The sequence below is a fragment of the Onychostoma macrolepis genome, chromosome 16 (genome assembly GCF_012432095.1).
Source record: "Onychostoma macrolepis isolate SWU-2019 chromosome 16, ASM1243209v1, whole genome shotgun sequence".
Taxonomy (NCBI): domain Eukaryota; kingdom Metazoa; phylum Chordata; class Actinopteri; order Cypriniformes; family Cyprinidae; genus Onychostoma; species Onychostoma macrolepis.
Window position 1 is genome coordinate 5,388,820 of NC_081170.1, and position 16,817 is coordinate 5,405,636.

The 16,817-nt window shown below is 34.3% G+C and overlaps 1 protein-coding gene across 1 annotated transcript; it reads left to right on the plus strand.

Annotated features, from left to right (window-relative positions):
* The first annotated feature begins 10,627 nt into the window (after positions 1-10,627).
* LOC131522434 (serine/threonine-protein kinase mos-like) lies at positions 10,628-15,045 on the plus strand. Its single transcript, XM_058747922.1, has 5 exons — positions 10,628-10,715; positions 11,718-11,863; positions 12,014-12,152; positions 12,558-12,665; positions 13,918-15,045. Exons 2-5 carry the CDS (start codon positions 11,718-11,720, stop codon positions 14,317-14,319), a joined length of 795 nt encoding a protein of 264 aa, XP_058603905.1. The 5' UTR covers positions 10,628-10,715; the 3' UTR covers positions 14,320-15,045.
* The last annotated feature ends 1,772 nt before the right edge of the window (positions 15,046-16,817 follow it).

Here is a 16,817-nt window from a genome sequence, read left to right on the forward strand (position 1 = left end):
CTTGCTACGTGGGAAGGACCACACTGTTCATGATGAAACATCACTCTTAGGGCCAACCTATACATTGTCTTTACTTTTGAATAACTAAAATACAGATTGTCACTTTCTATGGTGAGAAGTTCAACATTTTCAGTTTACTTGTCTCATATCACAAATGCTATAAAGTCCTACTGCAGTCAGTATATATGCTATTAAATAAAAGTATGTAGACAAATTTTGTAACTTGCATGCAATTATGGCAGTATTTTTAAATAAGTGTTATGGTGGACAGAGGATTAACAGGCTGTGTAACACTGAAGGTCCAAATACAGAAAATACCGTACAGTAGTTGTACAACTGGTGCTTCTAAAGGAAAGATCATGGATTTGTTAAAATACAAAAGGGTGCTTATTGGTCATGTATAACTGCACAAGTAGCAAAACGTATACACACACACACGTCTGGTTTGCTACCCTTGTGGGGACTCTCCATAGGCGTAATGCTTTTTCTACTGTGCAGACCGTATATCCTAACACCCTACCAACCCTACACCTAAACCTACCCCTTACAGGAAACTTTCTGCATTTTTAGATTTTCAAAAAACTTCATTCTGTGTGATTTATTAGCTTGTTTACCCATGGGGACCTCAATTTAGGTCCCCACCATGACACGAGTCTCCATGAGTCTGTGTGTATTCAGGTTTAAATCCCCACCTGAATAGAAAAACAGGTACACACATAATAAACGCGAATATGGACACTTCTACCAGGAGCTAACAGACAAGCAAACTGCAAAAGGTAAGTACCTTTTATTAATGTACGTTATTGTAAAGGAGCCAACGAGACGAGAGACATGCAGATCCATGTGCGAGCTTTATTACAAAGGCGTGGTCAGGAAACAAGCAAGGGTCAAACAGCTATATCACAGGCAAGGCAAAGAGTCATCCAAAACGGGCATGAGTCAGTCGATAGCGAACAATATGCCAAGGGGTTTGACAAGAGAGGTAAATCCGAAAACGTAAGCAATAGTCCAAGCAGGGGGCGGGGCAAGGCAAACTATAAAAGGCTCTGTAGGGTAGCTAAAGCTAGGGCAGCGATAAGTGCATACAACACTCAGCAGTGAGGAAGAGAAAGTCCATGGCTTAAGTAAGGCGTACAAATGGGAATCAGCTGTGTGTGATCAGTGCAATCAGCTGTGGGCGTGTGGTCAGTGCAATGGATGATGGGAACTGTAGTCCGGAGGTGACGTGCAACAGTTAGTGTAGTGCAAGAGTCACTGTGGTGAGTGAGTGGCCTCTGGTGGTGAGTGAATGGAAGTTCACAGACCGGATTCATGACATTTATAGCCTAATGTTTTATAGTTACATCAAGATACAGCGCATTGAAGTGAGATGCTAATCGCGATTACATATCATATCCCAATGCCCTACCAGTTACTGTGTTTTGTTAGTATGAGCTAATACTGTTAGTTATTATAGTATTTTTCTTCCATGTTTTTAATTTGCTTTAATACCAGACAAAACAGGTGTCTTCTGACATAATCTTTTTTTCTTTCTCTTTCTCTACATTTCCAAGCATTCATTTTGCCATTAATTGTAATAATCCAGTGATATTTTTGTTTGGACAAGGAGTCTGACAACAGCCAGTGCTCCACACAGAGATCTGATCTCATCGTCTAAATCCAGAAGAACTGTGGCAGTGTCTCCAAGATGCTTCAAGAAACCTACCTGCAAAGCTAAAAGTTTTAGGCACTTGTGTAAAATTTCTGTAAAATGAGGATGTTGTCAAAAATAATGCCATGAATAAATTTTCTTTATCAATTAACTTCTATTAAGTAAATTAAATCAACATTTAGTGTGACCATCCTTTGCGTTTAAAGCAGCTTTTGCTCTAGGTGCACATGTGGTTAGTTTTTCAGGTAACTTTTCAGATAGGTTTCTTGAAGCGTCTTGGAGACGTTGCCACAGTTCTTCTGAATGTAGTCTGTCTCAGTTTGTTCTGTTCTTCATGTCATTCCAGACAGACTGGATGATGACCAGATCAGATCTCTGTGTGGAGCACTGGCTGTTATCAGACTCCTTGTGCAAACAAAAATCTCACTGGATTATTACAATTAATGGCAAAATGAATTTTTGGAACTGTAAACTGATATTTCCTACTGAAACACTACAGCAAAAGAAATAACTGACTTAAAACCATTTTTTAGCTGCTGAAAATACTAGTGTTCTAATCATTTTGGACACCACTGTATATGGAGCCCACAGGAGTCAGTAGACTATTGTGGATTAATATAAAACTTATGTGCTCATGACCTCATAATGAGAGTAACCCTAACTGATAAGATAGAAATGCAAATTTTAGCTATTCAATTCCTCCTGGGGGCTCTGAAGAAAGTGACACAACCGGAAACTGTAATGCCTGAGCTCAAAAAAGTTTCTCGTGCACACGCGAAAGTCTTCATTTTTTATTTTTTTGCCAATGTCCCTTTTGGGAGAAGGGGGAAAAAAAGACAACCTGTATCTGGAGATTATAACTTTATATATTTCTATATTATATTTCTATTTACCCCATATATTAAACCGTGTAGCGCACTCTAACACGATATAGCCTACTGTACTTTGAGCAACCATGCATGGTCCTCTCTGATACCGTGACCCAGATAGCACACAAAATTTTGACAAAATTATATCCCAGTATATAATTTCATGATGATAAAGTTCCCAGGATTCTGCTATGTCTATTTTAAAAATAATATTTGTATTAAGTCTCTGCATTGTTCCAAAGATGGCTCTATAGTTCTCAACTGAACGTGCAGGAGAAGCATTACTAAATTTGGCCAAAGGAAAACTGTTAAAATCTAAAATTTTCTATATTAATTTGTGCATTTTTCAAATGTTTATTAAAAGTGGAAAAATTCATTAAAAAAAAATCTGAAAAGAACTGAATATTTTACTTTTTCGGGTAACATTTTGTGTGTACGGTTCTAATTTCAGTTTTGGTTTTCAGCATGGCATTTAAAAATACAATAACCGTTCTTTTTTCATTTTTTGGTCAGGGTTAAAAAACAAAAAACAAATGGATAATGAAAGGAAAGTATCGTGAAGTATGATGATTTCTGATCATACAAGATAATGTGCATGAAAAAAAAAATATTAATACAATGTTTTGAGAACTATTTCTGTAGCAGTCATATCTGCCTAATAGGTTTATTTATTATATAGCTCTCCTGAGTACATTTTCTACCAAAGCATAAAGATTGTACTATCACAATATGGAAAGTTATGAATGAATTTAATGGTTTTTTAGTTTCAGTTTCAGTTTATTTATAAAGCACCACTAAACACAACTATCGTTGACCAGGGTGCAGTACAAGTAAGTCTTACAAGTAACCACAAACAAAATTAAAAACATAAGCAAAGTCACAAATAACACTACAGAACACAAGACAGAGCAAATTCAAATCACGAATAATAAGCCAGCTCAAATAAAAATGTTTTTAACCTGGATTTAAAAATGGGTAGTGTAGGGGCGGCTCTGATTTCTGTAGGAAGACTATTCCAAAGTCTCGGAGCAGCTACGGAGAATGCTCGATCACCCCTAGACTTAAGTCTGGTTCTGGGAATCACTAAGAGCCTTAAGTGCTAGAAAGGCGCTATATAAATAAAAATTATTATTATTAATTATTATTAAGTTGGCAGACCTAAGAGCTCTTGTAGGTTGATGGTCTATCAACAGATCCGAGAAGTAAGAGGGTGCTGAACCATTTAAACACTTATAAACCAGTAAGAGCATTTTAAACTGGAGGAAAAAAAACCTGAAAGAAAAAAAAAAAAAATGTGCAAATTTTATTTTTTATCACTAAACTACTGTCATAAAAAGTTATAGATTTGTATATACATAACTCCTGAATAAAAATTCAAATGTGTTTGGACTGATTTAAAAAAAAAAAAGAGTTTTGAACAAATTTGATTGGTTTGTCGATAGTGAGCGCAAATGCAGGTGATAAGCTATGGAGTCAATTTAATGCCGCATATATATGCAAAAGAAAATAAAGTTTTGCAAAAGAAAATCAGTTTTGCAAAGAAAAATAAAGAATTGCAAAAGCAAATGAAGTATTGCAAAAAGAAAATAAGTTTTTCAAATAAAAATAAAGAATTGCAAAATAGATAAATGAAACAGAGCAAAAGCAATGATTTTGCAATACATATTTTCCATGGCCATATCTACTAATTTATTTGCAATGCAGCTTTTATTTTGTGTTTCAGTCAAGTTTGAGCTTGCCATACCGTTTTCCCTTTTCGCTTCACGTTTCTGCGCGTCTCACTTTGTGGCGTTGTTTTGACATGGGGGTGGAGTCAGGGGACGGGGGCGTGTCTAACAGGCCTGGGCATGCCTCCCTGGAAGTGACGTCATCGGCCCGAGACGCAGATCACAGCTGATCCAGGCACCGTCATTGAGCAGAGGCATGCGGGCGGATCGTTTCCTTTTATTCACTAGCTTTAAAACATGCATGTTTTCATTTTAAAGAAGTTAAAGAAGTTGTTAATATGAACATCTGCTGTTTATTTCTCTCAATGTGTGCACATTTTAGCATTAAAATGTGTATCGTTTCATCTGGTTAACTAAATGTGCATTAATAGTGCTTGTTTAAAATCTCTTAACCTGTGCACAGCGCTCTTTGTTTACATTAGTTCAGAGTTACTGCTAGTTTTAATGTAAAAGAATGCAATTAACTTCACAAACTATACATCATTAAAAAGGTCTAAAACTCTAGCTTCATATCCATCTCGACTTCGTTTTTCATTTACATAACTCCTGGCATAAATTAAGAAATGACTGGCACTGGAAGTTAAAAAAAAAAATGAAGCTTGAGTCTTTTTGGTTTAAATTTCTCGTGGCCAAGAGATATTAATGGGTAAACAAACCAGCGTGACCATAGCAACCTGGGATTATCAGAGATGTATTTATTAATATTTTATTTTTAATTAAGAAATTATACAAAAAAAAAAATACATTATTAAATTATTATATTAACACCACCACGGGGTAATTTTACTCATGGCTGTTTTTCAAATAGGCTACATAATATATTTTCAATTAAAAATATCCAAGTCTTACAGTCATTGACTTTTACTAAAATTGTGTTATTTACAATCCCCTGTTTATTGTTAAAAAAATTGTTTAGATAAAACCAGAACAAAAATGGGGCATTTATACCTATAAGCGCCATCAGGACAAATTTACGCATAATTCCTGTCATCACGTTCAAATGAAGATGTTTTAGATGTTTATTCCTCTACTCATAAATGTTCAAACTTTGGATTAAATATTAATTTGTGTTTGCAATTTTTTATCGTTTATGGTTCGCTACTGTGTTGCTTATTTATTCCTGAAAAAAAAATCTGAATTATGATGTAATGAATAAAACAATTTTTATGATTACCCCAAGTTTATTGGTGTTGTTCTCTTATTCAAATGATAAATTATATAACTAAACAAATTAATTAATTAGGTGAAACTGTGCACTTGAGTCTGTCATTGTACATCCTTTGCAATGTGGTGAATTAGTATTGCTTATAATAGTCTATTTAGGGTGTTTTAGTCATTTAAATAACATGGGTTATCTTGAAACATTTTATTAGCTATAATATTACAACATCCAAATATATATTTAATTCCTCGTAATTCTCGTTGTCATTGCAGGCTGGTTTATATTCATCATTAAGAAAAGTGATTAGTGTAACCTGCTTAAAAATAGCTGTGAACTTAAAACAATAGGACAAAAACATAGCTGATGACTAAAAATAATAATTTTATGACTCTAGACATTGTGAAGACAGTGGCATAATACAGTGACATACTACGTTTTTAGCCATATCAAAACAGTAGTCATGGCATGGGTAAATTTGACCCGCTGGCGCTTTTAGGTATACAGCGACCTCTGGTGGTTGAAGTGTTAACCATAGGCTACGTACTGGACTGTATTGCGATGTAGACAACATTCGCAATTAAGTTTATTATGAATAAATGTTACATAAAGTATAATAAAATAGGCCGACAAGAAAACATTTTTATCCATCCCACAAGACTTGTAAGTCCATGTATTGTATTAGTATTGGTAATATTTTTATATTCGTTGTTATGTATTTGATTTATTTTCCCTTCATTTCGATCTCTTAACGTTCAGGGCTGTATAATAATAATAATAATAATAATAATAATAATAGCCTAATATACACATATATTACATAAAAAGACACGATCAACGGACTGTGGGATGGATAAATATATTTGATCAATCTCTGATAATCCCAGGTTGCTATGGTCACGCGGGTTTGTTTATGCATGATTAAACTCATGGCCACGACATACAGTATTATCATGTTCCCATGACTTAATATCTCGTGGCCACGATAAAACTAAACCAAAAAGACTTTTTAATCTTTTTTTAAACTTCCAGTGCCAGTCATTTCTTAATTTATGCCAGGAGTTATGTAAATGAAAAACGAAGTCGAGATGGATATGAAGCTTGAGTTTTAGACCTTTTTAATGATGTATAGTTTATGAAGTTAATTGCATTCTTTTACATTAAAACTAGCAGTAACTCTGAACTAATATAAACAAAGAGCGCTGTGCACAGGTTAAGAGATTTTAATCAAGCACTATTACTGCACATTTAGTTAACCAGATGAAACAATACACATGCTATAAAAGTGTGCACACATTGAGAGAAATAAACAGCAGATGTTCATATTAACAACTTCTTTAACTTGAGCAAACGCTGCTAATACACATATACATTTGTTAATAAAATGAAAACATGCATGTTTTAAAGCTAGTGAATAAAAGGAAACGATCCGCCCGCAGGCCTCTGCTCAATGACGGTGCCTGGATCAGCTGTGATCTGCGTCTCGGGCCGATGACGTCACTTCCAGGGAGGCATGCCCAGGCCTGTTGGACACGCCCCCGTCCCCTGACTCCACCCCCATGTCAAAACAGCGCCACAAAGTGAGACGCGCAGAAACGTGAAGCGCAAAGGGAAAACGGTATCGCAAGCTCAAACTTGACTGAAACGCAAAATAAAAGCTGCATTGCAAATAAATTAGTAGATATGGCCATGGAAAATATGTATTGCAAAATCATTGCTTTTGCTCTGTTTCATTTATCTATTTTGCAATTCTTTATTTTTATTTGCAAAACTTATTTTCTTTTTGCAATACTTCATTTTCTTTTGCAATTCTTTATTTTTCTTTGCAAAACTGATTTTCTTTTGCAAAACTTTATTTTCTTTTGCATATATATGCGGCATTAAATTGACTCCATAGGGACACTGACCATAATCAACCAATATACATAAAACCAGAAAAATATATCCAAATAAAATATGCAAACAATCAAACCAAAAATATATATCCAAATATAATCATCTTATATGATATACAAAACTTTATTTTCTTTTGCATATATATGCGGCATTAAATTGACTCCATAGACTTGTTATTTACTTGTTCAGATGGCAATATATGGTGAAAATTCTTATTTGGGTCACACATTCCAAGACATAGGCTAGAATCTGTGAATCATGAGTACAGTATCCACACCGGTGCGGTGACTGACTGCCACACACACATTCACCTCAAAACATTAGATTCATCCACGCTGGAGCCATGCAGGAACACCAGATCACAGCCCCGCACACGGAAGATAATTCTGCACAGAGCTGCAATTCCAGGTTTTCAAACAGAGATGGCGACAAAGAGGCAGAATTTACGGACTGCAGCTTTAAGTAAACTGTAGTCATTGAGAGAACAACCAACAACATAAGTTTTTTTAAAGGTATCTTCTGTGTTTTCCTGTAAAAAGTATTTAAATCAGTGTGTTAATTCATCTGAATGACATAAAAATATTATTTACATACCAAAGTTTGGTCACATCTGAAACACTGGGACATTCCAAGTGTTCTCATGCAGCACAAGCCATCTTTAGATACAAAATCTGCACACGATGAATTAATTCATTGAGTGTCCCTGCATTACTAAGCCTGTAACACCTACTGTACTTTTTTAATATTACACTCTTAAAAATAAAGGTGCTTCACGATGCCATAGAAGAACCTTTTTGTCTAAATGGTTCCACAAAGAACCTTTAACATCTGAAGAAACTTTTTGTTTCACAAAAGGTTCTTTGTGGTGAAAGAAGGTTCTTCAGATCATAAAAAGGTAAGGAAGAGATAGTTCTTTAAAGAACCTTTGACTGAATGGTTCTTTGTGGAACCAAAAATGGTTCTTCTATGGCATCGCTTGAAGAACCTTTTGAAGCACCTTTATTTTTAAGAGTGTACATTACATTTCCATGCAAGTAATTTGTTGTCCTATTGCATATAATTGCATACAGTAAGTGTCTGTGCAAAAAAAAAAAAAAAAAAAAAAGCAAACCAATGGAATTTAACTGAACTGTTCATTAATAGTTGAGGTTCATTTACTGGTTAATTTATGTCATTTTAATGTTTACACACTTTTTATTGATTAACTAATAATTTAACATTTGTAAATGTTCAAAATACCACACTATTGATTTATTTATTTATTTTTATTTGAGCCTCAATGATATTTGCAGTAGGTACTTATAGTGTCTTAAAGATGTAGTCTTGTTCATCACTCTTCTGTCTATCAGCAGGGATGTCACAATCATTATATCTCACTTTTACAAAAAAATCTACATTCTTTATATACATTCCTAATATTTTAAAGTGACTTGTTATATTGTGTTTGGCTTTCAACCCCTCTGGTTATCAGAGCAACTTATCGTCTAAATCAGTGTTTCTCAACCCTGGTCCTGGGCACACCCCAGCACTGCACATTTTGTGTGTCTCCCTAATCAAACACACCTGATTTAACTCATGAGCTCATTAGAAGAAACTCCAGGACCTGAAATGGGTGTGTCAGATAAGGGATACATACAAAATGCGCAGTGTTGGGGGGCGCCCAGGACCAGGGTTGAGAAACACTGGTCTAAATTAAACTTCAAGTAGTAGTTACAGGAAAAGTTCTTGTGTAAAAAAAAAATGTTGCCCCTCTTGTTCTTGAATTCCCGTCAACATATTAGATGTCTCAGGGGTTAGTTCATGCCGCAAATACTCACTGATGTGTATTTTGCTTTCATTATCATCCTCCATGTCAAAAGGGTGTAAAAATGTTTGTTTCCAATAACCAGTGTCATTTCTGCATACTGGTTGCATGCAAATATGGTAATCATCTCATTATGAGTGACTCATAACTTGAAACAAAAGGCAATTATTTTAGCACCTATCAAGACATGCTATTATGATTATCAGATTACAACAACCGGTGGGAGGGGTGGTCCTCGTGTCCCCACAAGGATAGTAATACCAGTCAATTTTGACCTTGTGGGGATATTTTTATTTTTTTGGTCCCCATGAGAAAACAAGCGTATGAATCATACAGAAGAAAGTGTTTTGAAAATCTAAAAATCCAGAAAGTTTCTGTCAGGGGTAGATTTAGGTGTTAAAATACCGTTCGTACAGTAGAAAAACTATTTATGCTTATGGAATGTCCCCATAAAACATGGAAACCCAATGTGTGTGTGAGTGAGGAGTTATTGGAGCAAATTGGATAACAGGGACCTCTGGTGGTGAAAATGAGTTTTCATAAGAGTGGAACTGGAACATTTTTAAACTGTGATTTCCTGGTTTGGAAAAGTAATAATTAAACAGAACCATAATGAACTATACATTAAATGTAAAACGGAAAGAAACTGATCTCAAGACTGAACAGAAATCCTTAAAAACTTAGAACTATTTTGCAAAGACAAAATTTGCATAGTATTTAACAAGATACACATTACAAGGAATTAGAAAGGTGTGTGAAGAATGAGGGGAACAAATGGGATGACAGGGACCTCTGGTGGTTGATCTGAGAGTGCATCTTTGAATTACTAAATATAACACGAAATATTAAGAACTGAATTGCCACAGACATGGAATAATTGTAAATAAATACATAAATAAATAAATCGCGATTTCCAACCTTGGGAAAGTCAATTAAATCTGTAAAATCTTGTTTGTTTACACATATTCATTTAGAAGTTTGTTGCCACCCACCAATTTTTGTTGAAATATTTCCTAACAACTTTATCCTGTAACAATTGGAAACAACTTTATTGATTAAAAAGTGTGGAAGACCTGAAAGTAGCCTGGGACCATAGAGAATTAAAGCTATCACAAGACGTTTAGCTGTAAATACACAGAAATGCTGGCTCCAGTCAAATTTGTCTATAGTGACATCATAAATGTTATTATAATAATGTTAGGACAGGGTGCATTTATCAAGTCCTTCATCACTGTTTGTTAACATTCAACAACTACTTTTCTTTAAATCTATCTGAACTATAGACATACTGGGCTTCTGGTAAATTAATCGACAAATTTTATTTGTCTTTAGAAAATGAATGTTAAAAATTTTTCAAATTAATATTTTTAATGAAAAGACCTTAGTCAGGTTAGACGCCGATTTAACGTGCATGAAAATGAGGCTGTGAGACAGACTTGCCTCTCTGCATTACTAAGCTTCTCTGCACTGTATTTCTACTGTATCTTTTCCCTTTCTGTTTCACTTCTAGAGACATTTACTTGTGACTGATAATGTCGGCGACCCTCTGGTGATCAAGTGTGGGGTTTTATGTCTGACTGTTAATTTCAAAGCCTGGAGAATTGCCGTGGTAAGGACATTAAATTACAATTCACATACATCACAGACTGAGTCTGATTATGACTAATAGTTTGGAACATCAATTGTACTTTTTATAATGCATTACATTTACATATATACATATAAATATATCTTGATGCATAAATTGTATATGTGTTATGGTAGAATCAGGTGGAATTAATTGCTCATCAATTTTTGAGGTTATTTTATTGATTTAACATTTTATGCATACATGCTTTATTTCTATATATTTCTATAATTTAAAATTCTTTTTGATTTTTTTTTTTTTTCTTGTTTAAGTCTTTCACAGTACACTCTTAGAAATAAAGGTACAACCTTTTCAAAAGGTACACTTTTGTTTTTATTAGGTTCAAATATGTACACTTTAAGTACTAATATGTACCTTTAAGGTACTAAAATGGACCCTTTAGGTACAAACATGTACCTTTTGAAAAGGTACCGCCCCAGTGACAGCTTTTGTACCTTTATTTCTGAGAATGTAGGGACTTTGAAATGTATAGTGTCTTAGAAATAACAACATTTACAACTACTAATGCTTTTTACAAAAGTTACTATCACAGACTTGAAGTCTGTCAAAGTGGATAATGAAAGCGAAAATCGCATTAGTGAGTATGTACAGCATGAACTGAGTTTTAAGAAATCTGCTATGCTTTCAGGAATTCAGGAACAAGAGGGGCAACATTTTTTACACTTTTCCTGTAACTAGTGCTTGGAGTTTAATTTAGATGTTAAAATGCTGTAAACAGAGGGGTTAAACACTAAACACACTATGACACAACAATTTGAAACGTAACTGATGTATAAAGAATATATAGAGTTTCTAAAGTGCAATATAATTGTGACTTCCCTGCTGATAACCATTTTGTTATGCTAACAAAAAATATACATAATTTAGTTGGAACACTGAAGAGAAGAAATAAATCAATGTGAAATGAATTACAATCAAATAATTAAACAATGTATTCATTTGAATTTTTGATTGGTTTTCCAGATGGCTTTTTCAGCTGCTACTTATGCTAAAGGAAACTTTGGAAAGGTGTATAAAGTAACCTACGGAAACACCCATGCAGCTCTTAAGAAAGTGCCTTCCACTTCTGTATCTAAACAAGAAATTCAGAAAGAGAAAAATATATACTGGTGAGTATTTGTATGCTTAAAACATAATAATAACAATAAGAAGAAGATTTTTGCATATTACTGATGTTAAATATAATTTGAAAAAGAAATGAGACATTTTAACCTGCCGTTTGTGATATTTCATATTTGGCAAATGTGAACTTATTGTAGGTCACTGAATCACTCCAATGTGGTGAAGCTCCTTGCTGAGCCCTGGCTGGACTCACGGGGCATGTGGAATATCCCACTGGAATTAATCTCTGGGAAAACTCTGGAAAAGCTAATGTTCAGCCCACAATCAAACATGGAGGTACTGTTAAAAATTAAGTTTTTTAAAAATTAAGTAAATTTTATTTACATTTTGGATGATAACAGATTTATCCTAAACTTAGTCAAACACTAATTGAAATTCAAGAATGTTTCAATTAAATAAAGAAAAAAAAGATATATATTTGTGTAGAAATGTGCTCCATGAACTAAAAAAATAGCCAGTAGTCATTAAGAACAGCTGAAAATCACAAACTGTAAAGTAGAAAAAATATTTAGTGTATCACTTCTAACACCTAATTATTCAGAAAGCTACACAATTTATATATATAAACAAACACACCTTTTATCTCTGTGCACAAAATGTAATTTACAGATCAATCCACAACCTTATAGTTTGAATTTTATCAATGCAAGTAGTGCTGATAGCTGTTATTTTCTTTCTCAGCTAACGAAGCCTGTCATGGTCACCATTATCAAAGGCATGTGTGAAGGCCTCACTTATATGCACAGCAAGAATATCGTTCACCAGGACCTCAAGCCTGACAACATCATGGTGAGTCAATGAAGGTTTTTCTGGCTGTGAGACATGATTTCTGATGCGTGTGAAAACAAATGCCCACATTTGCACAAATGCACACACTATGTTAATAAAATTAAACAACTTTTAAATAATTTTAAGTAAACCTGCCAAAATGTAAGTTTTTACTGTTATTCATTACATTCCATATGTAATACAGTACAATCTTCATGCTTTGGTAAAATATGAACACATCTCCAGAACGGATTAGACAAAAACAACAGTTGTGCTGTGGAAACCATGATCCACTACCATTCAAAAGTCTGGGGGAAGTAAGAAAAAATAAATTAATACTTCTATTCATCATCAAGGATGCATTAAATTGATCAGTGAAGTCATTTATGATGTAACAAATGATTTACATTTTTAAAAAATGCTGTTCTTTTGAACTTCACATGCATCAAAGAATCCTGAAAAATAAAATGTATCAGTTTCTACAAAAATATGAGGTAGCACAATTATTTTCATTGATAATTTATTTCGTTGCTAATAGTAATAGTAATAGTAACTTGAGAAGCAAATCAGCATATTAGAATGATTTCTGAAGGATCGTGTGACACTGAAGACTGGTGTAAAAACAGAAATGTGACCCTGGAGCACAAAACCAGTCTTAAGTCGCTGGGGTATATTTGTAGCAATGGCCAAAAATACACTGTATGGGTCAAAATGATTGATTTTTCTTTTATGCCAAAAATCATTAGGACATTAAGTAAAGATGATGTTCCATGAAGATATTTTGTAAATTCCCTACTGTAAATATATCAAAACTTCATTTTTGATAAGTAATATGCATTGCTAAGAACTTCATTTGGACAACTTTAAATGGGATTTTCACAATATTTAGATTTTCAAATAGTTGTATCTTGGCCAAATATTGTTCAACAAACCATACATCAATGAAAAGCTTATTTATTCATTTATTTATATGACCCTTATGACTGGTTTTGTGGTCCAGGGTAACAAATTATAGAAAGACATTACAATCTGATCCCAAACTTATGACCGGCAGTGTATATATTAGGAGATATTATATATGTTAGCTCTGGATTTGAAATAGTTTGCCAATACAAACTGGTTGATTTAGTAAATGTTATCTCATTATGACTGATTATGTAAAAAAAAAAAAAAAATCAACAAACAGAAATTATATGAACCCTAGAAGAAAATACAACTGAATCATTATAATGTGCCTTATTCAAGCATTTATCGTCATGTCATCTCTTTACAGGTGGAATACAGCACTTACCGGGCCGTCATAATTGACTTAGGCCTCGCCAGATTCCAGAAGAACGGGCTTTGCTTTGGCGTAGAAGGAGGCAATTTGTGTTACTCTGCTCCAGAGATTTTCCAAGGGAAACACAGAGACCAGTACTCTGATGTGTGGGCAATGGGTAAAATCATAACAGAGCTCCTGATCGTGCCCAGAGCGAGACTCCCTCCGACCATCGACACTGTCTATGTGTTTGGAGTCATGGGTATGAATCCTTACAGTTTCCCCCTCTCTAGAATGGTGGGCAGCTTTGTTATGCTCAGACCTACAATGCAGCAGGTCTTAGGAAATATTCTTGAAGCAGGAAAGAGGTGGATTATGTTTAGCAACGTTTTAGGGAATATGGGAATAGCTTTTTAAACAACTCTCAACTCTCAAAAAAAAAATCTGGTTACTGAAGTTTATCAGTGATAAACTTATTCCCAACTCTCTTAGTTTTGGGAATAGGTTTATCACTGATAAACTTCAGTAACCAAATTTTTGAAAATTTTAATTCTATGGCCAGAAATAAAAAGAGGCCAAATGATTTTGTAAATGTATGTTTGAATGATAAGAAAGAATATAACTTAGTTTTACTGTACTTTTTCTTGTGATTTATAAATTATACAGATCATATTTTTTTTCCAGTACATGTAGTTTATTGGTTGATTATGATCAGTGTCAGATTAGTGGAATAAGTTAAATAAATCAGTGGTGTTGTTCATTTTAATATACTGGTTGATGATTCATTTTAGTTAATTTTTACTGATTCGATTGAAATATAAGCTGTTTATTATCAACTTTGTTTCAGAAATGGAAAAATGGAAATGTGGAAAGTGCAATTATTTGCAGTTTGTAGTTTCACCACTAGAGGGTGTGTTCAATCACAAAAAAGTTATAAAACGCTCTTTCAATTGCAGCCAAGTTGGTTTAATTGTAGATAGTGTTGTAAGTAACACACGCGCACACACACACACACACACACACACACAAACAGTATGAAAGGGTGTGATTTTAGTTCTTGTGTTTCTATGTGTTTCTAAGGCATTTTCAGAATGTGTCATTCTCTTGCCATGTTAAAGAAACCTGTCCATTTACAAAAATACATTCTTTGCTACCTTCCTGCATGCTGCTTGTTTTTCTTAACCTGTCTGATAACGTTTCCCAGATGTCAAAGGGGCTTAAAACATGTTTCTAGTACATAGGAAGACTTACTGCTTACTTTTCATGAAATGAGAATCTAATGGAACAAAACACTATTAGGGTACACTATTAGAAATTAAAAAAAAAAAAAAAGCTTTCCTTCTTTCCTGAATCTTAATGAATCCTAAGCAAATCTTTGAAAATTTGAACTTTTGCATTTACATTAACACTGAATTAATTTATATTTGCACTTTATATTAACAGGGTGAATTCAGTGACATTCACTGTGGTTTCTTAGTCTTGTGTTAAATGTAAAATATATAATGTGTTAATGAGTTAATTAGTTGGTGTGATGCTATCGGTTTTCTACAAGCATAAATACTGTACAATATGATTAGATATAGCTTAAATGTTACAATAAATTAGGACAGCACTAACAATTTTGCAGTAAATTCCACTCTATACTTTACCATTTGATTATTTGCAGTTCGTTTTTCCAACCAGCAGAGGGTGTGTGGGAACGCTTTGTAAAATTCAGCGAAACTACTTTCAGTTTAAAGTGCATTCCTGTGAAAGATGTGCGCTTATTATCATTGTATTTATGTGTGATCAGTAGATGATAATTTCACATATGTATCAAAATAGATAGATACAAAAGAAATGCAAGTGTCTGCTATGGAAAAAAGAAATGCAACCTCTAACCTCAACAGCACGTGTTGCACCTGTGTGACACAAATCACTTCTTTGAACGCTACAAGTCAAACGTTTGGACACACTTGAATCTTAAAAACGTTTGATTTAAAGCCTTGTGCTCAAATGCATGAAACAGAAACAGACAAATATAGGCCTCTAAACTGAAATTTTTAAACATATAATAAATAATTCTGGATAACATCTAGATCAGGGGTGTCAAACTCAATTCCTGGAAGGCCACAGCCCTGCAGAGTTTAGCTCCAACCCTTATTAATCTCACCCTGATCCAGCTTATCACGTCCTTCAGGTTTATTTGAAAAATACATGGTTTGTGTGTTGGAGCAGGCTTGGAACTAATCTCTGCAGGGCTGCGGGCCTGCGGCCCTCCAGGAACTGAGTTCGACACCCCTGATCTAGATAGTGTATATAGCCTACACATTTTATATATGTAAATCTAGTCTGAACTGATATTGTGTGGGTCATTTCAACTGATGTGAGGTTTTCTAGAAAGTTTAATTGAAAATTAATTATTTAATTCATTGATTCATTCATTCATTGATTCCAAAAAGAAAACTAATACGTCCAAGTCAAACCTTAACTGGTTTTTATTTTATTTATTTTTTTAAAGAAAGACCATCAACATTTATTTTGTTGCCGTGTGCAGTGGTTTTGTTGGCAATGACCCATCTGTACAGTGAGATCACCTGAGGGTGTGAGGGTCATGTGACAGTGAGAATCTGAATCATCAGTGGGGTGTGTCATCGGTGAAGCACCTCTAATGATTGGCTCACAGAGGAGAAAGAGAGCCGGAGAGATACATTACCTCATAGCACAGGAAAAAGAGATGAGGTCATACTCACCTGACTCATATTCCCAGCTCAGAGAAGCATTTACACTCAAAGTAAACCCCAAGTGTTTATGTGAGAGAGAGAGAGGGAGGAGGGAGGAGGGGGAAGAGTCAGTACAGTCATAGAGTTCAATAGCAGGAAGACCTGAGTGATGACCATAGATAATAATATCTCTTCAAACATGAATGATAAAGC